At 40.2% G+C, this 26,574-nt stretch overlaps 1 protein-coding gene across 1 annotated transcript in view; it reads left to right on the top strand.

Annotated features, from left to right (window-relative positions):
* SVEP1 (sushi, von Willebrand factor type A, EGF and pentraxin domain containing 1) overlaps positions 1 to 26,574 on the top strand; it is a 192,768-nt gene that overhangs the window by 25,241 nt on the left and 140,953 nt on the right. Inside the window, exons 2-3 of the mRNA XM_032418406.1 lie at positions 1,474 to 1,729; positions 4,693 to 4,869. Coding sequence (XP_032274297.1) covers positions 1,474 to 1,729; positions 4,693 to 4,869 — 433 coding nt within the window. The remainder of the gene's footprint in view (positions 1 to 1,473; positions 1,730 to 4,692; positions 4,870 to 26,574) is intronic.

Here is a 26,574-nt window from a genome sequence, read left to right as displayed (position 1 = left end):
TCTTCTTCTTCTTCTTCTTCTTCTTCTTCTTCTTCTTCTTCTTCTTTTTAACATATAATGTATTGTTTGCTTCAGGGGTACAGGTCTGTGATTCAACAGTCTTGCACACTTCACAGCGCTCACCATAGCACATACCCTCCCCAATGTCAGCAGTAGTAGGTTTTTGAGAGAGGGAGGTAAAGTGTTTGAAGACCACTTCTCAAATTGATGGATTTCCAGGTGTCTTCCAAAGTCATTTTTAGTTTCCTTTAACTGTCTTTAAATTCAGGTTCAGTGGCTTTATCTTTAGCTCACAAACAGTAATAAAGTTTGGTAAGAGTTATTAAATTAGAATCAGTAGCTATGAATTCTATGCTAATGAAGACATGGATCGTATAATCTGAGAGAATCTGGAGTTAATAGCTGAGTCTGCCCCTTAAATGAATTGAGGCAGTTATTTTTTTTTAAATCACATCATCTTTTAATTTTAACAAAACATAGGATATGCTTGTCACTCTTCCTAACTACCTTCTGAATGTACTTGAATTACTGCCAATAGACATTGAATTCTTTCTAAGAACTTGCGAGAAAATATACCCTGGCACTTAACCTTTCCTACCCATTTCTGAGGAAAAGCAATAACAGCAAATTCAATTACAATACCAGATTCACCACTGGACTCCTTGTGCTTTTGCAGGTTGATGTTATAAAGCGTCAGTGGCAATAAGTCGATGCCTTTAATAAAAAGGTTTCATTTTTTCCCTTCTATCTATAGAGGAGGGAGAGCATATAACATTATAAAGTACAACTGACTTGTCCTAAAATAATAAAGCCCAAGTGTCAGATTGAATAAAAAAGTATTTTCTCGTAAAGATAGGACAGCATCAAAACCAGCTGACCTTGTGCTAATGCCAGGTGGTCCAGAAAAGATGAAGGATCGAATGAATTCTACACTTTTGGAGGAGCAGTGGAAAAACAAACCTGGGAAGTAGGTTGGCCACTGTAACTCTGAAAAATACATTTTCTGTTAAATTTTCTTCGGATTAGACTTTTGATCTATGATCATGAGGTGGTTCAGCTAAGTAGGTAGATGGGCAGCTAGCTGGATATACTTGGAAATAGATACGTAGGACTCACATTTGGCTCATTTGTCAAGAGCCTGAAAATTCATAAAAATAACTTAAATAAGTGATAATATGAATAAAAATTCATTCCATAAACATTTGCTGCTCTTCATTAACAAGGTGCACGAAGGCGATGAGGATGCTGACACTGATGATAATGATAAATTTTAAGTGCTTTTTGTGGGTCTGTGAGAAGACCCTTGTAGGCACTAGTCTATGCCTGTTTCTGTTTTACTCTCATTGATCAGTGTTTGTTCTCACTCTCGTGACATGCTAATGATCTTCACAAATGCTGTTTTATATAAGAGGGGAAGCACATAGTAGGCCAACACAATACAAACCCGTACTAATTTCCTTTATTGCATTACAGCAAATTCTTCGTCACTCTAGAGAAAACTCAACAAAAGTTATATTCCTCATTACTGACGGATATTCCAATGGGGGAGATCCCAGGCCAGTTGCAGCATCTCTGCGAGATTTTGGAGTGGAGATCTTCACGTTTGGCATATGGCAAGGGAACATTCGAGAACTGAATGACATGGCTTCCACCCCAAAGGAGGAGCACTGCTACCTGCTCCACAGTTTTGAAGAATTTGAGGCTTTAGCTCGCCGGGCGTTGCATGAAGGTAAGGGAAACCCAGTGGCATGACATGATGCATTTAAATGGGGGTTCCTGCTCTCCTATTGCTTGAAACTTATTGGAGGGTAACATCAAACCCTGTGAAATCTTCGCTGAGCATGATGCCCATGTGTTCTTGATGTATTAGGAGATGCGTTGAACTTCATAAATAGAGGTGACGGTCTGACTTGCAACAAGAGTATTTGTTTTGCTTTATTTGTTTTTTAACAGCTGCTATGGATTTTCACTAGATTATCCATATGCTCCCACCTGGAACCGTTAGAATCAATGGAATGAATTTAGGTGTGTTTTAAGACCACACACAGAGCGGGAAGCCTTGACTTAGATCTATTTATAGTTATCTGGAAGAATGAAGTAAACATGCAGAGACATGCATAGTGAATCTCACCAGAATGTTTCCAGAAATACACATGAAGATATAGGAACAATAAATACTTAATGCATACTTCTTGACCTGACAGTCTGAAGACACGTGTGCTTACACATAAGTTGAAGAGCATTACCCCAACAAGGAATGAAGTCAGTAAACCCATTCATTAGAGTTCATTGTACACCATTTATAAGGATGTTTAGTTGTATGATTTCGGTTAGATGAACTTCCAGGCATAATATGGGCATGTGTCTTGGTAAGCTACCAGGGAAAGTATAGATTGGGAGGAAATGACAGGAGATCCAGCCTCAGACCTAAACCATGCAGCAAGTTAGGTTTGATCCTTGCAGGTAACCATGTGAAAGATTCAGGTTGATGGGCAAATCATGGCCACGTGAGGTTTCAAGCAATTAGTGATATTCATAAGAGGCAGATCAGCCCTATCATAGTTCCAAGAGAAGCGTTTAGGAGCAGGATCTCAGACTAGCTATGGATACAGCAAAAAATCTTAGTCACCTACTTGCTGAGTGGCTTTTGGCAAATTATTTAGCTTTTGCACTCCTTAGGTTTCTTGTTCATAGAATAGGAAATGAGAATAGTACCTACTCTATAGGATTGTCACAAGGCTTAAATGGGTTAATACATATAAAGTGATTAGAAAAGTTACTGAAGGCTTATTATCCGCAGCCCTCACTAACCGTCCACTACTGTTCTTACCGTAGGCAATTTATCTAACATCTACAAGCCTCACTTCCTCTACTTTTAATGCATACCATTTGGTTTTGTCAAGAGGATTAAATAAAATATTTCAATATTACTAAGTGTAGTATTATCACATGGCAGAAATTCAGTAACTGTGGGGCTTCCTTTATTTCTCCTTTTCTCAGGGAAAAGTGGTATGTTGAGTGGAAAGGCAGGGTGGCTGTTACTAGCTGGGATTCTGAAATCATGGGTGTTATCTGCTGTGTTGTACAGGACTAATTTCCAGTCCTACCACCCCTCTGCTTGTAGGATTGGGGCCTTCTAGAACCCTAATGCCAAGTTGACCCAGAAGCTGAGTTGGGACAGAGCGTTCTTTTGGTTACAGTATTGCAACAGAGTTTTGGAAGGCATCACTTTTATTACAATAAGCAAATATCTAGAATGCATAATTCTCTGATCGAGTTTCCAGATTTGGTAAGGAAAGATCCTGTTCCTATTGCAAAAACATGATCAAGTCAAAGGAAATGAGCCTCATTTTCCCTGCCTTTAAGTCCTCTGAAGCTACTTTCAATTTGGATGGATCCACTTTTGGTCTCAAGATCATCCATGTTTCTGGCCATACTCCATAGACCTTGGTTACAGAATAATAACTTTCCCCATATGTAACATGTATACTTGCCTCTCTCTCAGACCTGAATGCCAGTGTACCAGTCTTGGTAGCTAGATCTTTCTTGCTTCTAAATTGCTCTACTGCAAATAATCCCATGGCCCAGTGCCTCAGAGCTAAGTGTGCATGTTGCAGACCTTTTACCCACACCACAGTCCCTTAGATGGAACTTTAATAGGGTACCTGATTGAACTGGTCTCTTTCCCTTGTGGCTGGAATCTTCTCTTTACTTTGCCCCCTGTGTATTGTTCAGAGTGTTAATGCATAGGCACAGATATTCCATAAATGAGGCCATCACCAATCTTCTTTCCGGGTATTCAATTGCAGTGCATGTGTCTTGCTGGAACTCACACATTTGAGTTCCTACGAGGGGCCCATCACTCTATCTGGGCCCAGCACCCGCCCAGGGATTTGGGCTAAGACTTTTGAACTTCTTCAGCAAAGTAAATGGAACTTATCATTTGCCTGATTCTAGGCCATCCATTCTGGATCGGTCGCCTTCAACCGTACCCTGCCCTGTTAAGTCACTTTCTGAACGACCCTGCTTGTGTTATTGAATTCCCAGCATGCCTCACTTCAGGACATGGCTCAAGTAATCAGTATGATCTCCATTCACATAAAACATGAGAAGTTACTTAACACAGAGAAATAAGCAATCTTCTGGTTCTATTATTAAACTTGTGTGGTGCTGTTAAGTTTTTATCCAATAACTGTAGAAGTGATGGTATCTATTCTTAAGCCAGTAGCTCATAATCCAAACCCTTATGCAGCAGTCAAGATTGTAATTTTATTTATCTTTTTGAAAAAGGGTTTTGGAAATCTAGTTACTGCTGCCCGACCTCATATTACGGCAGTGGAACTCTGCTGGTGTGGAAGCCAGGGGAGTGACCTGGGGAACCGACTACGTTACTTCCTGCCGCATCTGGCGATTCCTCGCTGAAGTGCTTAATTTCTGCCTGACCCTGCATGGCCTCAAGAGCTTATGATGAGGTCCCAGACTGAAATAACTTCACTGGCTGAAACAAACTCCCAGTCTGTGGTAGTGCACAGAACACACATGCATATTTGGGTGGGAGGGGTGTGCAGTTGGGAATTGGACGGATATGAAAAGCTATTTCGTCCAATTTGCACCTAAATTTTACCAACTGGAGAATGTAACAGTGAACTGCTAATTTGTCTTTTATTACCGTCTTTCCTGTGTCATTGACAGATCTGCCTTCTGGGAGTTTTATTCAAGAGGATATGTCCCATTGCTCATATCTGTGTGAGGCTGGCCAAGAGTGCTGTGACCGCATGGCAAGCTGCAAATGTGGGACACACACGGGCCAGTTTGAGTGCGTCTGTGAAAAGGGCTATTATGGGAAAGGGCTGCAGTACGAATGCACAGGTGAGTCTCCGGTTTGGGTGTAATTGTATCAGGTTATCTGTTGTGTAAAAAAAGATCCCCGAACTCAGTGGCTTAAGACATTTATTTATTTGTTGGTTGGTTGGTTGGTTGGTTGATTTATGTATGTACATATGTACGTATGTATGTATATCGCTCATGAATCTTTGGGTCAGTTGGGCAGCTTGTTTCGTCTCAGCTGTGCCAACTCAAACATTGTCATTAGCTATGATTTGGGTAGGTTGCGTCACTGCCCTTCGCTGGGTTTTCTTACCTGTTTGGGGATCTGCTGGTTGGAGTCTGGTCTGCAGCGACTTTGTCTAGGACCACGAGGTTGGCCTTTATGGGGCCTCTCAGATTCTATCAGGCTAGCCTGGGCTTGTTCACGTGATGGTGGCCAAAGTCCAAGAGGGAGAAAGGAAGTTTGCAGGGCTTTGTGAAGCCTTGATGTCCCTAGATTTGGGAAAGGAAGATTTGGGGGTCTTCTGTTTGTAATCAATCAATAACCAGATCTGTCCTATAGGCACTTAAGCCAAAATATGCCTTAGTCTCTGTAGGTGATCGAAGCTAGTGGGACTCTGGTCCTCAGGCCAGAATTTGTGGGGTTGTCACAAAAAATGTAACATTGGCTTGATGATCTTTCAGCTCTTTACAGGTCTCCACAAAGGGACATCAGAAAGCTCTAAAAGTGACATCACTTCACAGTGGAATTCACTGCATCGACATCTGTCATTTTACCTGCTCTAGATTTCCTTACAAGAGGATCTCTGTATTTCTGATATTTTATTAGCAAGGCCAAGAAGAGCAATTTAGGACTCTGGTGTTCTACATTATATTTTAGGAAATACTTCTAAGTAATATTCTCCTAAGTTTTAGAAGTAGCATGTGGCTTTCTGTGATAACACTTTGTTCTTTTTTACCTAAAAGACAACATTTGCTGTTTGGGAAGAATGTATTCCCGTGGAAATTAACAGCCACCAGGAAAATTTAGGAGCAGTAGGTTTACTGTATATGATACCATGTGGTCTTTCGCTGCTTGTTTCATGTGAACATTATTTTATTCTGACATTCGGAAGGTAGGTAGGCCTGCTCGACAGCACAGAAAGGTGTCTCTCCCCTGTCTACGTGACCTGCTGTCTCTCTTTCCTTTTTTCTCCTTCTCCTCCTAGGACATTTCCTTTTGTGTTCTTCTTTTATTCTCCTTTATTCCCATTGCCCCTCAGTTCCCCTCCTTTAATTTCTCCTTCCTCCCCTGGCCCTGGTCCCAGTGGGCAGACACATACTTCCTAGGTCCAAGCGTCCACGCTCACCCAGCAAATCACTCCTTTCTTGGCTCTGCTCCTACCCCACCCAGCAGGAATTCTCATTTAAGCAGAAGAAAGGGGAAAGAAATCAGCCCAACTGCCTCTGAGTTGGCAAAATGCCTCCCCTGGAATCTTCCCACACTTTCATCCACAGCCCAGCTTGGCACTCTCCCCAACACCCCCTCCTTTCCCCTCCTCCCATCCTAGCCCACCAGACACAGGCAGAAGCTCTCATTTTCTTTGCTCCGCGCTGTAGTCAGCATGTCTGCTTTCCGTGTGGTCGTAGACTGAACCGTTCCCTGCCAACAAGCCACTGCCGAATGGCTGCCCAAGAGCCTCAGCCATGCTGGGCTGCAGCCCCCACTGCTCCACGGCCCTATAATCTTGCATCCCAAGGGATAAGTGGCAGGATGAGACAGGGGGCAGTTCACAAGCCCACTACCCCTGGTTCCCCCAGTAGCTGTGGCTGCTCCTGGTCGTACGTTCCAGGCTGAAAGGCACAGCAACCTGTAATACGTGTGAGGTTGGGTGGGCCTCTCACTAGAGCCTCACAGAGGGGACAGGAGTACTTTTGCGGCTGGTTCTTGCCAAGCACACTGAGCACAAAAGGATTAATTTATCCATTCCTTCTCCTAAATTAGTAAGCCTCAGCTTACTACTCCTTTCATGAAAGATTTAAATGAGATCTAGTTGTATTGATACAAATGTTCATATTGTCACCTTTAGTATTTGTGGCTATGGGGTTAGGAAAAGGAGTACTGGAACCCCAAGGTGTATGCTGTGATCTGTGTATTTGTAGACCGCACCCATCACTGGCTTCTCCTACACGCTAGGAACTAAGAGAAGAGAAATTAATTACATCTTTCCTATGGCATGGAAGACTCATTACCAGACTCTTTAGGAAAGGCAAAAAGAAATATTAGCTCTACATCATCCAGTACTGAAAACCTGGAAGCCATGATCCCCTTTTAAAATCTATTCAGTGGACAGATGTTATTGAGCATGTTTTTCGGGCCAAGTCCTGTGCTAGGCACCAGGCAGGGATTCAACAGTGAGTGGACAGACATGGTCCTCAGCTGCTGGGAACCCAGAGTCGACGCACACAAGTCAGTCTGTAATTGCAAACTGTGGTGTGTGCTATTAAGTAAAAAGGCTTATATAAGGAAGGAACTGTAGGGAAGGTTCTACTAAGATTGTCCCTCTAACTAAGATCTGAAGGTATCTTGATGATAGCTGTTTTCTTTCCTTTTTTTTTTTTTTTAAGATTTTATTTATTCATTTGAGACACAGAGATAGAGAGAGCATGAGCAGGGGGAGAGGGAGAGGGAGAAGCAGGCTCCCCGCTGCACCAGAAGCCTGATATGGGGCTCGATCCCAGGACCCCGGGATCATGACCCGAGCCGAAGGCGGACGCTCAACCATCTGAGCCACCCAGGCGCCCCATGATGATAGGTGTTTTCTTACTCCGGGAGTGGATGTTACCTTTTGCTCCAAAGAGTTGGAATTCTGAGTATTTTTCCTCAGTGTAGAAACAATGCCTTTCAGAACCAAATCATTCCTCTGTAGAGCCAGGGGAAACCTTAGAGATTATCTACATGAAATCCCTCACTCTACAGGAGGAAATTGAGGTCTTGGGAAAGATTTATATTTTGCTTAAGATAGCCTGTCTAGCCATCAGCAGGACCCCAAAAGGGACCCAGGACACTTTTCTCTAAGTTCTATGTTGTTTCCAAGATATCACACTGCTTATTTTGTATTTTTGAAAATAGCTTCTTATATATGTTGCTTTTCAGATACCATAGACACTGAACTGTGCTCAGAGTGTTTAAAAACACAGGAAGATCTGGGTCAAATTCAACCTCTGCCAATTATAAACGATGTGGCTTTGGACAGTTAATTTCTTCTGAGTCTCAGTTTCTTCTGTGAAATGTGCTTAATAATGGTGTATATAGATAGATATACATAGATACAGATTTATATATGTACACACATCTATATCTTTGTATATAGAAATACATAGATATGTGTATAGATGTGTATACATATATATATTTTATATATGTACATATATTTAGGTTGAGAGAATATACATAGACCGCTTAGGATAGTATCTGGCACACCAATTCTTAATTAGTGGTACTTTTATTATTAATCATTATTGTTAGATAATATAAATATTATTATGAGAAATTTAATGAATGAATATCAAAGTAGTTACCTCACATATGAGATACTTGAAGATAAATGACACCATATATTTTATAAAACTTTGCCATGGGGGAGGATACTGAAGATCTATACACGCAGGTGAATACCATCAAGAAGGCTTGCACCTACTAAAGTTGGACTGCAGTTTGTTTTGTTTTGTTTTGTTTTTGAGAGAGAGAGAGAGAGAACATGCTTGAGTGCGGGGTGGGAGGCAAAGAGAGAGGGGGAAGAGAATCCCAACCACGCTCCACACTCCGTGCAGAACCCGATATGGGCTCCATCCCATGACACTGAGATCATGACCTGAGCCGAAATCAAGAGTTGGACGCTTAACCGACTGAGCCACCCACGCACCCCTGGAATAAATTTTGACCTGATGAGTCTCCAATGAAAATCAAGAACACTGAGTGAGAGAAGGCAGTGGGATAATGCGCCACTGGGTGTTGAAGAAAGTAGAGTTTGTTTGCTTTGATTAGGGAAAAAATATCCTGAGCTAAATTATATTTGTTAATTTCATAGACAAGAATGCTAGAGCTAGCTGTAAGGGCTTTGCTCACTTGGGAGATGAGGAAACTCCATCCCATGATCACATGGGAAGTAAGTGGCAGAGCTGAAGCAGAATCCCGGTCTCCCAACTCTGTACGGTCCTTCCTTTATTCTAGATTGTCTCCACTGGAGCTGTGAGACTTCAAAGAAAGATGATGACTGTGGTTATCACTGTGCTCTTCCCTTTTTCCCTCCTTGTTCTGGGTGATTGGCAATCTGGGGTGCCTGGATTCTCAAACAATGACTTTGCTAAGCACTGTCCAGTGGCTCTGCTTGAAGTGGCCTGAGCACCACTGTCATGGTAAGCAGCTGCTTCGCGGACAAGACCTTGATGCACAGAAGGATTTTAATCATTGTGGATCCGTTCCACATCCTGAACATTTTAACTTGAATGCAAGCTTGAAGACATTCATTAGAAGTTACTAACAAGTAATACTTTGTCAAAAGAGTTCAATTTTATGAGACATTTCTTAATATGCTTGAACTGGTTTTTGATTTCCCTTGGCTCAAAACTTGAGTTCATTTCAAAATAATCACATGCTTTTAGCTGGTGGTCTTGGAGAGTGTGTGCTAATAGGTTTTACAGAAGTGAAGACCATATAATAAATAGATAATCCAGGGTAGATGCTTTCTTCATGTACGTCTCATTCATTTGTATAATAGTGCTGACCATAGAAACCATATTCAACAGAAGTTCAACTAATGTTAAAAAATCTGCTAAAGAAAGAGAATTTGAAACACAGTTGTAATACTTACAGATCCATCCCCCAGATAGTCCAGTCTCAGGGAGGTATTGCAATAAAAGAAATCCAGTCCAGCAATCAAAATAAATTTCAAAATAGTACAAGTCCTTTTCTTGATTTTCTCCAACTCCAAAACAGGGATATATAGACCACAGCAATTCTTAAAATCTCACTTTTCTCATCATCCTTTCCCTTAGAAACCATAACTCTTCTGTACTTATCTCTTCAAATTCCTCCCTACAACCCCCCCCCCCCACACACACACACACTCACTCACTCACTCATACTTAAGCACACATGGGCTTTCCAAGTCCTAACTCAAGCTCCTTACCCTTCTTACTCTTTCCTCTTGAGTCTGCATCATCCTCTGGGGAACCACAAATGGAGAAAGGCCAGGAATATTTGCATATCGATCCTTTTTTGTTGTTTTTGTAAATCAATGTTTTATAAAAGGCCTATGATATCTTGTTTTTTTAAAAACCTACATAACTCAGTTTCATTTACTGTAAAGATTTTGTATGATTCAGAAATTCAGGTATGGAATTTTTAAAAAAGATTTTATTTATTTATTTGAGAGAGTGAGAAAAAGAGGAGTACAAGTGGGGGGAAGGGGCAGAGGGAGAAGCAGACTCCGCACTGGGCAGGGAGCCCGACTCAGGGCTCGGGGCTCGATCCCAGGACCCCGAGATCATGACCTGAACCAAAGGCAGAGGCCCAACTGACTGAGCCACCCAAGCACCCAGGTACCTGCATGTCCTTGTTTAAAGAGTTGAGAAGATATTCCTCTAGGATTAGTAATTGAACTTCAGCCAAGGGAACTGTATTGCAAAACTGTGGAGTCTAATGAAAAGAAGGTGTTGCTTCCATTTCTAACTCTGGCATTCCTTTCTTCATTCTGCTTCCTTTACACTGGCATTTGGACAGTGATACGGATGATGATGAGGATGACAGCAATAATAACTGATAATAATTAATTAATACTTAAAGAGCACTTACGATATTCTAGGCCCTTCCCAAACATTGCTATATATTAACTCACTTTATGTTTATAATAACTCTCTGGAGTATTGTTTCATTTTAGAGACAAGGAAACTTAAAGTCTGAGAGGTTGAGTAACTTGTCCTGAGTCACATAACTAATAGAGCTGAGAGGTAAACCCAAGTTGTCTGGCTCCAGAGCCTACAGTCTGGCCATAGAGATAGACATTTAACAAATGAGCACACAATTACAAATACAATGTCAAATTTTGTTAATTATTAGTTTGACCCTTATGAGGTCATCAATATTTGATCATTTTCTACCCATAAAATAGCAGCTTCATATGTTTTAACCAAATACTAGGAAGGAAAAGAAGAAAATGAGTTATATAAGATACAGATCTGCTTAATGTTTTTTAATTATGACTCATTCATAGAATAAACTTCAAGCTTCTTAGCATGGCATAAAGGCTTTGCCTGAGTTGGCCCGTATTTACCCTTTGAGCTAAGAGCTGGAACTCGTTATAGTTTCCACCAAATATCATGCTATTTCATTCCTCAGACCTTTTTTCCTGCTTCTTCTGGTTCCCTTCCCACTGCACCCAACTATTGTCTTTGTCCTACTTCACCAGACTAGTGATTCTAACACGCACTGACAAATTCATCGTGTGTGCCCATTGCTTACCTTCAGAGGTATAGTAAATGCTCAAGAAAGAGGATGTAGGTAAAAGGTCAAGTTTAATACCAGGATCTTAAATGGATGAGAACGCATTATTGAAATCTCAGGCAATTGCATGGATTTCATGTCTGCCTTGGGCACCACAGGATCCCTAGCCCAAAGGCACATGGTAAGAAATTTATAAGAATGTATTTTTTTAATGTAAAATATTTACATTTGGTTAAACTTGTCAACAAAAAATCAAATTCAGTGTATGGTTGATATCCTGGAGTGGTCATTTTTAGATAGCTAGATCATCACATCGGTTGTGAATAGCCAGTGAACTCTTGTTGTAAATCCAAGCAATGGCAGATGTTCTAAGCTTTCCCCTGAAGGGATTTGAGAGATGCAGAGTATGAAGACAATAGGCATCTTGAGGACACTGCTTCTTTGCAGACATTGACTCCATTTCATTGAATTTGGAACGACTTGCAGATTGAAAATTATAGCTGGATGAGGGCCAAGGCTGAGGGCTGGATAATGAGCAGAAGCCCCAGTTATATTATTTTTCATAAAAGGAGGATACACTGTAGAAATAGAAACACTAAAATATTTGTGTGGAAGTATCTTATACATGTAAATATATGCACATGAGTCCCCACCCCCATGCTGCACACAGACATTTTCCTGTCTAAATATTATGTCATTTCTTTGGAAAGAGAGAGGACAGAGAGCTCTAGAAATTCTTGAATGGAAACCAAAACATTTGGCAGTCTTGTTCTCTGAGCAGAGCTTAGCTGACTTTTTTTCCCCAAAAACATCCCCAGCGGTGCCCAATAATGGATTTGTAAGGTGTAAGGAATCTGTACAACGTATTCCTATTTGCTTTTTATAAGGGAATATTGTTAGTATTGACACTGGTTACCATCAGCTTAAGCAGAAGGATGGTTAGCAGCTGCCTAGAGTAGGCTAGTTTGTTCGGTTTTCCACTGATTAAGGTAGGCATTCAGTCCTGGTGGTGCATTTTCCAGTCTATCATGATGTTATAACAGGGAAATGCATAGAATTAGATGCATTTAACCACAGGTGTGAAACATCACCAAACTCCAAAGTCAGTAAATTTTATTTTCAGTTCAGTTATTGTATTCTTCAGCTCTGTGATTTCTGTTTGGTACCTTCTTTTCTTTTCTTTCTTTTTTTTTTCTTAAAGAGAAAGAGAGAAAGCGTGTATGTGTCGGGGTGGGGCAGGGGAGAGAGAGAATCCTAAGCAGGCACCACACCCAACATGGAGCCCAACTCGGGGCTCAAACCCATAACCTGAGCCTAAATCAAGAGTCAGCCACTTAACCGATTGAGCCACCCAAGCGCTCCTCTCTTTGGTACTTTCTTATATTTTCTGTCTCTCTGTTGAAGTTCTCACTGTGCTCATCCATTCTTCTCCTGGGCTCAGTGCACATCTTTATGACCCATTACTTTGACCTTGTATCAGGTAAATTTCATTAAGGTTTTTTTTGCTGAGGTCTTATATTATTCTTTTGTTTGAAACATATTCCTCTGTTTCTCCATTTTGCTTGACTGTCTGTGTTGGTTTTTATGCATTAGATAAAACAGCCACCTCTGTCTTGAGGGAATGACCTCACGTAGGAGATGAACCTTAACTCTGGTTGTCTCAAAACTTTGTGATTGTCCAAGCAGCCATTTTTATTGTTAGTGGCTCCCAGTTGTTGAGGGTGAGCCAGGACCTGACAGTGTCCCAAAGGGGAGGAGCTCAGTTAGCATCTGACTGCAGGTTGATTAGAAGCCAGACCCTCAGGCAGCAGCTTTTAAAGGATGCAAATATAGATAGTCTTGTGGGAATGCTCTCAGAAGCCCTGCCGGCCACCAGAGCCAGGCGATCCAGAAGTGTCCCCTCGGTGTCAGTTGTAAAAATTCAGGCTCCAGTGGAGTGTATACGCTCTTTTGGGGGAGATATTGGTGAGCTGTCACAAGGCTGAGGTAGCATCTACCTGCCTCCATTCCCTCAGGGCAGTAGGCCTCGGTGTGCCAAACCTGAGACCTATGCCTGCAGGCCAAGCTCCAGGACAAGCAGCAGGCCTCTTGGAAAGGACAGAGGGTGTCTTTCAGTCTGCTGTCTGTGCGGTGCCCTGGGGGTGGTAGCCTACCGAAGACTGTCTGTCCCAGTGGTACCATCTGTGGGACCCAGGAGCACAAGCCCCGGGCCACCAGAGCCAAGGGATCAAGGGGCAGCCTCGGAGCCGAAGCTGCAAAGCCAGGGCACCAGATGGGACATACTGTCACTGTAGAGTGTGGCAGAGGGACTGCGGCCAGATGGTGCCTGCTGGGAAAAAGGAAAAAAAGTCTGGTGTTTAAAACAAATAAACAAGATGGTGCCCACTGACTGGAGCAAGTGTGAAGATGGTGCCGGCCAGCCAGCAGGCTTCTAGCTGTGAGCTCCATGAAATGCCTGCCCCTCAGGCTGGCCCTTTAAGGTTGGCAAACGAGCCTCATCACGTGAAGTCTGGGTGCCGTCGGATGGGCTGCTCGTGCTGAGTGGGGGCAGGCGAGCGGCAGGAGCCCCGTGAGAGCTGCTTCTCTGTTGGTTACAGTCCTATGCAGCTTGTGGACGTGAGCCTTGAGCCTGCTTGGTTTTCAAAGCTAGCTGTTTCTGGGGCTCATCAATCAGGTGCAGGTCTTAGGAGTTCAGGTGCCCAAAGTGGGGTTCAAACCCTTCACTCCTCATGGAGAATCTCTGGGCTTTGAGTTTCCTCGCAGTGGTGGGTCACCCTGGGCAGGGATGGGGTTTATGGTGAGATTGTGTCCCTTGATGTGGGCCTGACACATAGGGGTTGCTCAGTTTTTAGATTTTTTTCAGAGGAAGTTGTTCCATATGTAGCTGCAGAGTCAATGTGTCCTTGGGACGAGGTGAGCGCAGGATCCTCTTATATTGCCATTTTAAACCAGAACCTCCCAAAGTCAGTGTTTTGCGTTCTTTAGAAATACTCATAAAAATATATCCAGCATTCTAAAATTGTCAAAATAAAGATTATAACCAATTCCTGCTATGATATCATTATAAAACCTTACCTTTTTTCCTTCTATTCCCTGGGCCCGTAACTCCAGTAACAATGAAAAGGATGCAAAGGAAAACGTTTAACATCTGCTAATTAGTAGTCTTTAAATATTTTGCTCACGTAACCCCTAAAAAGTTGAAAACCCATACACCCCTTGTCAAAAGTAGCCATTGGAAAATTTTCAGCAGGATTTTAAAAGATGGTATTTCCATAATACTGTATTGACTTTTATTTTATTTTTTAAAAAGATTTTATTTATTTATTTGACAGAGAGAGAGCACAAGCGGGGGGGAGTGGCAGGCAGAGGGAGAGGGAGAAGCAGACTCCCCGCTGAGCAAAGAGCCCAATGCGGGACTCCATCCCAGGACCCTGGGATCACGACCTGAGCCAAAGGCAGACACTTAACCGACTGAGCCACCCAGGCGCCCCTGTATTGACTTTTAAAATAAAACTATTGTAACACTTTTAAATGTACCCATTGAAATCTAAATACTATAACAAATTTGATTCTTTCTAGTAGTATCCCTTTGTGAAGCAGCTGTTTTCAATGCAGAACCTTTGCTTGGTTTCTTGTTTTCCATTCTACTTGCACCACCTAATTCAAATGCAGTGTAATTTTGTTCTAAAGCCTTTTATTGATCACAGAATTCTGCTTCTTTGCCACAAAAATTGTGGATATACATTGAAATTTTTAGATTTTCTGTGACCAAAATTGCTGTTCAATTGAGTTATTATTTTAAGTGTTATTTGTATAAAATTTGTCAAAGATATTATTCCTTTTGATACTTATTACCTGTAGAAATAAGATGCTATTGGAGATTCATGTCTTCATGAGATGGATCGTGATTAATTCATGTGTCCATGGACTTCTATTATTAGAATAATAGAGCATACAACATCAGTTTCATTTCTATTTTTCATTTTTGTAGGTTTTAGTGCTGAAAACCTTCTTCATACAAATATGTAGATTGGGCTTGAAAGAGTTGTGTTACATTGATGTCACTCAGTTCTTTGAGTTCCTCCTGAGTTATGTGCCAAAAATAACATGAGTTATCTATCATCAAAAAAAATATCGCAGATGATCTATTAGCTGACTGTTCCCTTAGGTCCTTTTCCAATTTTTTTGAAATTGAAGAATTGAAATACTTTTGCCTTGCAAAAGGAATTATTACCCAATCATTACAATCATTATAATCATTCATTTTTTCACAAAGTCTCTTTGCTAGGACATGTTAAAAGACTACCCGATGGGACACCTGGGTGGCTCAGTTGGTTAAGCGACTGCCTTCGGCTCAGGTCATGATCCTGGAGTCCTGGGATCGAGTCCCGCATCGGGCTCCCTGCTCGGCAGGGAGTCTGCTTCTCCCTCTGACCCTCCTCCCTCTCATGCTCTCTGTCTCTCATTCTCTCTCTCTCAAATAAATAAATAAAATCTTTAAAAAAAAAAAAGACTACCCGTTAACTATTTCACGTGGAAGGGCTTTGTTTAATCATGTCTGGGAAAATCAAAACAATACAAATTTTAATAAACCTTTAGCAGTCCAGTAATTTCTGATAAAATTATTTTACCTTAGAATGTGCATTAATATATTCTTACCAAAATCTTGGAGCCATAGATTTAGCTTATTTAATCTATGGACAAATATCTATATATAACCTATTTGTGAAAATATTTCACACAGTTAAATCTATTCTCCAAATCAGACTTATTTTCTGAGAGAAAAAGGCTAAATAAGCTAATGCACCTTCCGGTGGCCAGCATATTACTTTAGATTTCTACAATTGACAAATAAGGCAGAGAGCCTACTCTGAGTTTCTCAGCTGGATAGAATAAGTTGCTGCCACCTTTAGTATTTCCCGTGGATATTGTCTCCCTTGCTTTGCCCTCATCAGACTCTTCTGAAGAAGTGACATATTCTTTGACACTAGTCAGGAAGTTGAAAAGAAAAGGTGGTAAATGAACAATGCCTTTACTCCCACTTGCCCAGCATACAATGTTTCTGAATTCAGAACATCCCAGAAATGAGCCAAAATACTCCATTTCCAATGTCGGGAAATACTGAATGATATTTAATTGAAATATGTGTAAATCAAGGAACGTTTCTTGGAGGACTTGCTTATTGTACCTTAATTAAGGGAAGGTCTCCAGGTATCAAGATTTTGAATCGTGCGGGAGCTTTGTTGCCTTGGGACAATGCATCCTAGAAAGATTTAGAAGGGATGAAAAGTACACATTTCTTTTGAAAAGTGAATGAAGGGCAGTTGCGAAAAGGTGCTCTAGACGCTTTCTCTGGTACATCAGCTTACGTAAGGGTACCTGTCCATGTTGAGGTTCTGGAAATTGTTTCTCGAAATGATTCATGCCACAACCACACGCCTCTTGCAAAGTTTTTGCCTACTTACGTTCCTCATTTGCAGAAGAGGAAACAGTGTTAAACAATTTAAGAAGTTTCCCTAATGTCATTCAACTGTAAAGAAGTTAGCATGCAGACCCAGCTCCCTTGGATCCGAGAATTCGTACTGCCTCTGAGTCATTATACTGCCTGCAGTCCACCCATAGCCCTCATTGCACGGTCATTATCCATCAAAGAAATGATCCAGAAATATTTTGCTTCTCTTTTCAGGTTATATTTAAAGTAAACTGTTGCTTCTAAGTTGTAGCTTAGCATCCCAGATGTTTGGTCCTGTGGGGTCTGTACAAGGTTTGGTGCTTACTAAATATTAGGTGACTTGGAGATAGTCAGTGTTAGCAATTTGAAAATGATAGCCCAAGCTACAGAAAATCAGGCTCAGGGAATCATGATGTGCCATGTAGTATGCTAAATGCTGGTGGTGGTAAGATACAGATATATAGTCATCGATTGCCGTTAGTGGCCTGAACTCTACTCATGAATCCTAGTTCTGTCTCTTACTGTGTTTTTCTGGGTAAGTTCTTTGACCTCTGTGGACCTTGGTTTTCTAGTCTATAAAAATGGGGTTAATAATAGCAGGATGCTCATAAAAATTAAATGAGATAATGTGTGCAGAAAGCTTGCTAGGGTGCTTGGCTTATAGTAAGTGCTTGATTAATTTAAATTATTATACTCTACCAATGTGGTTCTCAATAGGGAGCGATTTTGCCCCCAAGGGATATTTGGCAATGTCTGGAGACAATATTGAGTGTCACAGCTGGAAGGAGCTACCGTCATCTCGTGGCTAAGGGCCAGGGATGCTGCTAAATACCCTACAGTACACTAAACAGTCATCAACAAGTTCCAAATGCCAATAGTGCTGAGGTTGATAAGCTGTGTTCTGTATTGACAAATTGAGTTAATGCTTTAGCATAAGATTAAAAAAGCATTACTCTATCTCTTTGTAAAGTTTTAGAGGAAATATAAAAGCCATACGATTCTACTAGGGTTAAATTATCTCTTAATTATGATCATTGCATCATCTTATGCTCCAGATGCCCCAAACCGCTTGTGGCCCCTCAGACACCTAAGCGCCTTTCCTGGTTCCGTGCCTTGTCCCCTTTACCTAGAATCTTCCACATCTTATCTGTCCATGTCTTACCAGTACTTCAGGATTCACAACAAATTCACTTTTCTTATGAAACTTTCCCTTTTATCCCTTCTTCCATAGATTCATTGCCGTAGCAATGAGTTAGAGCTAGAGTTTTTGGTTTTCTTAAATACCTTCTTTCTGTTAAAACACCGTATAGTATGATCATTTGGGGTAGGTTTTTCTTCTTTAATATTCTATGAATCCCTTTAGGGCAGGATTACATTCATGTCTCTTTCTTTTTTAATAGCCTCTGTGACATGGCACAGGGACTTGGAGTAAGCATTAATAAATTTTGAGTGAAGAATGAATGAGTAAATAAAGCACACTGTGTGTTCAGATACTAGAACACAGCATATGGAAACTCTGCTTGGTTCCCAACTTCCTGGGAATTTTCCATTCCTTTTTTGGAGAAGTGAAGGTGAACAAGTCTACTGACCCTGAGAAGCACTGGCTTAGAATCAAAGCAAGCCATCTGGAAGGCTGAGTTCAACATAGGAAGTGGCTAATAACACATTTTATCTCTTTTATGTTATCTAGTTATTGACATTATTTTCCAAATGTACTAAAACTGTGTCACAGGCGCACGTGTGTGTGTTTGTGTGTGTGTGTGTGTGTGTGTGTAAAGCTATTTGCATGTATTGATGGTTTGGAGAAGTATTTTAATTCATCTAACAGTGCAAGATAGCATTCCAGAATGTTGTGGATTTTTACCATTTAACAAATACATAAAGCAAATCACTATTACTGTATGGAGCATAATGTTTGTAGTTGGGGAAATTTCCCTTAAAACTTGAGATTTAGAAATTTTGTCAAAATATGGAAGCAGGTGTATGAAAATATGTCATGGACCATGAAACAAGTGATAAGAAAAAAATTAATCAAATGCACTTTATATGTGAAATACTGCAAACACAGCCATAAACATTAATAAAAGAAGTTTACTGTTTCACCATCAATATTTAATATTTTAAACAAAAAAGAGTTGTTTTACTGTGGTATACAGTATTATTCTTAACCTAGAAAATACAAAGAAATAAATTGGAAATCACTAGAATTAATAGATTTATAAGGTAGCAAATAAATACTTCAAAATCAATAAATTTTTATGCAGAAACATTAAGTTTAAAAAATCTTATGACATCCCATTCACAATAATAAGAAAAAAATATATATTTCCTAAGAATAATTTGAAAGAGAATTGTGTGACCCTCATGAGGAACTATAAAATTTTATTGACACTGATATAGGAATAAGGTCAATCTATGCAGGAGGAATACTAATTTCCAATCATTCTAATACTCACGTACACTCTTCATCATATAATGTTCCATGGTTCAAGGTATCTGTAAAACAGTAGTTAGGCATGAAGAAATATCCCTGACCGCTGACCAACCACACCTGTGTAGTGACCTGGTACCCCAGACTCCAAAATCCGGTTTCTCAATCTTGGATATTTTTGGATGTACCTTGAAATTTTGCTTCTTTGACTTTTGCTTTTGAATTTTTATCACATTTTTTTCTTTTGAGGTAATTGTAGTGTCACATGCAGTTTTAAGAAATAATACAGAACGATCCCCTATATCATTTTCCTAGTTTCTCCCAATGGTGACATCTTGTAAAATTGTAAAGTAATATCACACTGTGGATATTGACATGGATGCAGTCAAGATACAGAATAGTCCCACCCACCACGAGGATTTATAATGTGCTCTTTTAGAGCCCCAAACACTTCCCTTCTGGTCCTAGTTGCCCTCACTTTGACCTCTTGCAAATGCTAATCCGTTCTCCATTTCTATAATTTTGTCATCTCAAGAATGTTATATAATCATTCCCTCAGCGGAGAAAGAGGGATGAGGAGCATTGCCTTATTCCTGCCAAGTGAACACAGATATCTATGTTCCTCATTTTGCCCCTACTGACACTGTGCATGTGTATGAGTCCTCATTACTGCTGGATGTGGATGGAATTTCTGGCTCTAGGAAGGCCTCCTCATTGTTCCCCACATGACCTCCCCAGACACTACAAAGAGGGGACCTCTTTGCTGCGTGGTGGTGATGAAAGTTCTGACTCTCCATGGGCCAACTCTGACACCACTCCAGAGGGGGTGAGGAAAGACCCCTTGCTACTTCCAGGTGAGTGTGGAAGTGAGACACAACCCTCACCCCTGTCATCTCCATTGGTGTGAAAGACCTATCTCTTTACTTGGTCATCTCTGATACCACTCTGCCAGAGGTGTTGGGGTGAGGGTGGTGGTTGCTAGAGCTTTGCAAGAGTAGAAATCTAGACTTCCCTCTTGGTCTCTGCCTGGTATGGCTGCATTGGGCCACAGTTTTTCTGTGGTGTTTGGCTGGAGTAGAGGAGTTGACTGGTTCTTGTCTAAAAGTGTCCTAACTGCCATTTCTTCATCCTTTGGCTGGAGAGAGCAGTATTTTGTTGTTTTGGAGGGTTTTTTTGTCCATTCCCAATGGTGTTTTGGATGGCCAGCTTCTCTAGCCCTAAGTCTGGGATGTGTGAGGAAAAAGGAAGCCCAAGGAACTCACTACCATGTTGGGCTTTGGTTCTCAAGGTCCCTAGCTGGTCTGCCTTTTTATTAGTGTCATTTTACGTTTATTTTATATGTAACATTCAGAGTTTTTAGTTGTACTTACCAGGAAGACTAAGAAAAAGTACATCTCCATCTTCTCAGAAACAGATTCTTCTACTTTTTGCATGCATCATATCTTCTCTGGTGACACATTTTTCCATGTTGGTTGTATCAATTCAACAGTGGTATTGCTTTTTATGTGTTAACTAGGCACACCTTTTGTGGAAACAGTGATGTCTGTTTTTCCCACATCTTATGCCCAATGATGACTTATTTCTATTGAAACCAAAAGTAAAATGGAAGAAGAATAACTAATGACCAATAAATAAAGGATAACAATTTTAGAAAAAGTTATAGAGACAAATCTTGGTTTTTTTTGTTTTTTTTTTTACAATTAAGAAAAAAAAAGCATTCATCATAGTTCAAGGTTCTGAAATGATCCTTATGTAGAGAGGAAAATGGAAGTGACTGAATCATACCATGTATTTGAGAATGAAATGTTATTGTCCTTCAAAATAATTCTCCAGAAGTCACCCAGAGTGATCTTATCACATACCTTAACTTGAACATTGTCATTGTTCTCACTTTTTTAAGGATAAACTCTTAGCTTTTAAATGTGGCCTATCCAGTCTTCATGGTTTTGGCACCCACTTACTTTTCTAGCCTCACCCCTCTGTACTCCAGCTAGCGTGAATGCTTGTTTTTTCAAGCATGCTCTCTCTTGCCTCTGGGACTGCACGTGTTGATCCCTCTGTTTTAAATGCCATCCCCCTGCGCCTACACTTCTCATGTCTGTGCATGGTTCTGGTCTCACTCTGAAATCACTTTGACCAACAAAGCTGACCACCCACCCCTGCTTCAAGTCTAGGTAATGTCTCTCTTATGCATCGTCACATAACATGGTACTTTGCCCCTTTTAATCATCCCTGTAAGACTACAATGTCTGTAAGGGTACAGATAGAGTTCCGTCTTATTCTTTATCCCCAGTATCCTGTTACCTGTCATATCCTTCTCATCCCTACAGAGGGTCATGAAATTTTAGTGTTACAACTACTTGGTTACAAATATGATCACCCATGGTATCATAATGGAAAAACCAGTTCTTTAATTGGTTATATAACATAGAGAACGGCAGACAGCGTCAGAGCCAGTAATAATTACCAGAATTTTCTTCCAGGGATTCTCACTTGATCCTTTGCACCACACCCTACTTTAACGGATGAACTGGGAGAAAGGTGGTGACATGGTGAACTTTAATGTGTTGAAAGCATTGCAATTGCCAAAGTGAAATACTTGCAATTTTATTTACACACGGATTATTCAGAAAACAATCCAAATATTTTAATATGGGAAGATGGAAGGACAAAAATTGCTAGATGAGTGGACTACTTCAAGGTGCAGTAGACTAGACCACCCAGATATCAGAATGAATGCTGGGTGGAAGAGATCATTCTAAATTGGGGTTTATGGAAACGACAGAAGGAAATCATTTAAATCTATCCATTGACTCCTTTAACTATCCAGTATCTTTTAGGTATTTTGGGTGATATGAATGTTGCCCAGTACTTGCCTTAAAGTAGCTTATTATGAAATGGAGCTATGTAATAACTATACAGAAGTCACAATGTGTGTCATGAACAAAGCATTATGGTTAATCCAGTTCTAAGCAACTGAGTTTAAATGAAAATTAAAATGATCTGGCATATATGATATACAAAATGCTGTAGCTGTTCCAAAAATGTTTACTTTTAGTTATGGAGGTGATGGGATTTGCACTGGGTTTGAATGATAGGATTTGGACAGTTAGAAATAGGAGATACCACTGTGGAGAACAGAATGTACAGACCGGTGGTGGATATTAGCAGTAGCTTGTATGGATGTGTGAGTGGACTAAATCTATGAACATAGTGGGATTCTGGGCAAGAAAGTTAGGGAGTAGGAACTAGATTGTACTAGGACTTGAATTCCAGGCTGCAGAGATGGCCTTTGGTTAATTGGCAACTGCAAGCCATTGGAGATTTCTGAGCAGGAAAGTGGCATGATTGAAGCTGTGTTACAGGAATATTAATTTGGCATCTGTGGACAGAAATCATTGAATGTGGAGTAACCTAGAAGAGGAGTTATATGTATGGAGGTTACAGCATCATAAAATAATAAGGTCCTAAATTAGCATAGAAACCATAGGCATGGAAAACAACAGATATCCACATTTCCAAACTCCCAAAGAATTTTAAAGTCTTATTGAAGTGAGGTAGAGACGATGAGGGAGGGAGAATATCGAAGGCAAGTATGGCCTAAGACGTGACTCGTAATTTACCACTCCTTGTAAGACCACAGGGAAATGAATTTGACAACAAACACCAAACCATTCTCAGAATTTTTCTGCCTTTCTTACTGCCAAGCTTGTTCTTACATCCAAAATATGTGATTTCTCTCTTTCCTTAGGTCAGGCTAATATTCAGCAATTATGCATTAGTACAGTTGTAAATGTGGTTAGGGTATTGGAATACTTATGTACTGGTTGGTGAATAGTGACTTCCCTAAGTCTCTTGAATGTTCCTTTACTGATCTGACCCCTTTTCCAGGCTCACTGGTGCCTGTCCCCTAGATGTAATACCTGGCAGATGAGTGGGCCTGTAGAATTCTGCTTGGTGCTACAGCTGATACCTATTGTCATTGATCAATGATCATGTCAGTCTGAGTTGTAATATTTTGAACAGTACCCTTATCATGCATGAAGTTTTCTCCCAGAAGGTTCTCAAGTTCTTCAAGCAATAGACCTATACGTGTCTGAATCTCAGGGATAGATCCACCCTAGGTTGAAGTTGAAACCCTATTGCACTGAAATGCATAGGATTTCACATTTAAATAATTGATTCATTGGTTATTTTATTCTATTATTTACAAGAGAACACTTCTACATCTTTACTTCAGTAAGTTTAAATCCTTGAGGAGTACAGCATCATGTGGATTCTGTGGCCAATGGCCTTAGCCGGAAGGTTGCTTTGGAATTTGGCATGGACCATACCACTGTCTCCGTGAGTATGAGTTACTTTTCCCCAGGTTACTCTGGTTTGTTGTTGTTGTTGTTGTTGTTGTTTGTTTGGTTTGGTTTGGTTTTGGTTTTGGTTTTCCATCAGGGGTCACTGTGGTGTTCTTTGTTTTATACACAGAAGCGCATCTCTTGCCTAGATAGAATTCAGGTTCATCTCAAGCATAAACACCTTCAATTTTAAGGAGGGCTGCGTGCTCCCTCTGGTTCCACAAACCAGTAAAAATGGCCTTGGACCATAACCTTCCAGACATTTTTGTCATTTTAGGAGTCCTGCTCCCACCAGGCCTCCACAGGCTCCAAAATGGCCTGATTAATTGGTAATTTTAAAAAACTGTTAATACCCAGTGCTAATGAGAGTACAATAAGATATATACTTTTAGTCCAAATAATGGAAATATCAAGTAATTTGGCAATAGGCTAATGAGTTTGAGAAGTTAATATTATTTTGCTTAAGAAAAAAATTTTCAACTGATGAAAAATTTGTTTATAATTGTTCATAATTATAAAAAATTGGATTCAACTTAACCAATATGGTTTAGCTTACGGTAAATTTTATTTTCTTCTTTGTATGATTCTAAGTTATTGGTTATTTGAGAAAGAATAAACAAGGTTAAAGATAATGTTAAAATCTCCAGTGGCCTCTCCTTAAAGTGCTTGCCCACAAAATTTTTGTTGTAAAACTTAGGATGATCTCACATTTCTCGTCCAGACAGTAAACACCTTAAGACAATTAAGAACATGGAGATTTCAACAAAAAAGGCTTTGCCTAAGTATTTTGTACTTAGCCAGGTTGTATTTCTCTCTCCCTCTCTCTCTCTCTCTGTGTGTGACATATATTAATTCTTAGCAATATAATAATTACTTTGCTGATGCATCCTCTTTAAGACATGGTCTTTTGAGGGTTTTATTTTTTGTTTTTTGATAGACTTGTCCTGATCCATCAGTAATTTCCTTTCCAGTCTGAGCAGATGCTTCTCTTTGCAACATGGCCTCCTGCAGCCAGTGGTCCATTTGCTGCTTTGGCACCACGCAGTTGCTCAAATTCACAATTTTGTCCAGATATGCTGTACTTCAGCCAAATAAGCTAACCAATCGTGGGAAGATTGACAGGATGCTAATTCATTTACCACAGATTCAGTTGTGCAGTATCCAAGACAGTTAAAATCCTCCTTATCTAATTCATTAATGAACATGGAAAGGATCTTGGCTGTCTCATAAAAGCAAGTTTCCTCGTATGCATGCCTACATGCTTGTCTTATAATTGTGAAAATACTGGGTCAGTGTGGGGAAAACTGGTTCTTTTCTAGGGCAGTGAATCCCTGTGCTCAAAATCCTAGCACAGCTATTTGTAGGAACAGATTCCTTATTCAGATCAAATCCATAAAGTTGAGAAGGAGCCTGATGTTGTAAGAATAAAGAGCCTTTCTCTGGGGGCCCAGACACTTGCTTGGTGCCCTTCCTAGATAGAGCAGAAACTAGGGCTTTTGAGTTGCATGACTCTTGAATGGCATTGTAATCTACCCAAATGGGCACCCTTGGAGTTGTGTAGTGCACAGTCTGAATGCAGCTGATGCAGCCACCTTACCACTGTAGTCTTCAAAGGAATTTATTAACCTTTGAAGATGAATTGTGCAAGGACAGAGGCTCTTAATACTTACCAAATTTTTAAAAATCAATCTTAGATTATGTATATGAAGGAATTTTATAAAGTATTTGCTACTGTGTATGTTATTTATATTAACTAAAATAGTCATCTAACAAATTAATATTTAGTGGATGGGATGGATTAGAGAGAATGGAGGCTTCTTTGTATTTTACAAATTCCAAACTGGTTGACATTTTAATTTATTTCAGCCAAAGAATTGCACTGTCAGCTGAAGAAAAATCTAACATTAGTACAACGTGATAGCTTCAAGAATCACACTTCCAGTAATAGTAGCTGATAACCGCCAAGATGTTTCTGAAAAGAGAAAGTGCTTATTTTACCAACAACTAAGAGAGCAATTAAGAAATAGTATTTGGGACATTTTCAGGAAGGAAACATTTAATATTTAAAGGAAAAGAACATACCCCAGCCCTTTACCATCACTTGTGAAACTTGCTAAAACCACAGTTTTATTTCTTCTTTTCGATTTCAACTTTTGCTTGGTTTTAGATGAGGAATTTCCCCCCTTGGGTATCAAAGAAGTTGATTATACCTCTCCCACTAGAATTGTGCAATGCCTTTAAATAGTTCTCCTCAAGTCTGTTTTCCATTATCATTATGAATTTCACAATACATTTCCAAATGTACTTTGGGATATTTTTATCCAAACACTGTTATCCCGTGTTGTCAACTCTCGATTACTCAAACCATTTCGGAGGGTAATATTGTTAAGATGACTTTGTTTTTATGTAATATTATTTTAAAAATAAACTATAAAATCTGTAAACAGAATATGACTGCTCATATGGAAGATCTCTTTAACTTACTTTCTAGTATGATTCTATTTATAGAAACATCAAAGGTTAGCATTGAAAAGGTCATAGTCATCAGTAGTTGTAAGTTTTGTATTTTGTAGGAAAAGAAAAGAAAGTCGCTGGCCAGTGACTGCGTAGCTCGTCAGTAGAAGAGCCAAGGTTGCAACTCGGTGGTCTTGACCCCAAGTTCAGTGTTCTTTCACTTCACCCAATTATTATTCTCTCTGACTTAATCCTCCCTCCACATTAAACCCACCTCCACCTTCCAACAAAGCTTATTTTCCCTTGACCTTCTTTGACTGAGTGACTGTTGGTCAGGAAGTGGGATGGCTAATGACTAGGTCAGATCATTGGAAGACTCTCTGAACTACAAGAGCATGCTGCCCACTGAGAGAGAGAGGCGAGTGCATGTGTTACATACAGTGTGACGTGTGCCAGAGCAGAGAAGGGTAATGTACTCCAGGGGCTCAGCAGTGAAGCCAACAAAATCTGAAAAAGTTGGAGGAGCTTTGAAGAATGAGTTAGTCTTGAAGGACGCTGGAGGCTCGCTCAGACAAAG

The sequence above is a fragment of the Phoca vitulina genome, unplaced genomic scaffold, assembly GCF_004348235.1.
Source record: "Phoca vitulina isolate PV1807 unplaced genomic scaffold, GSC_HSeal_1.0 scaffold21, whole genome shotgun sequence".
Lineage (NCBI taxonomy): Eukaryota > Metazoa > Chordata > Mammalia > Carnivora > Phocidae > Phoca > Phoca vitulina.
The sequence above is the reverse complement of the archived record's forward strand: the minus strand, read 5'-3'. Positions and strand labels throughout refer to the sequence as shown.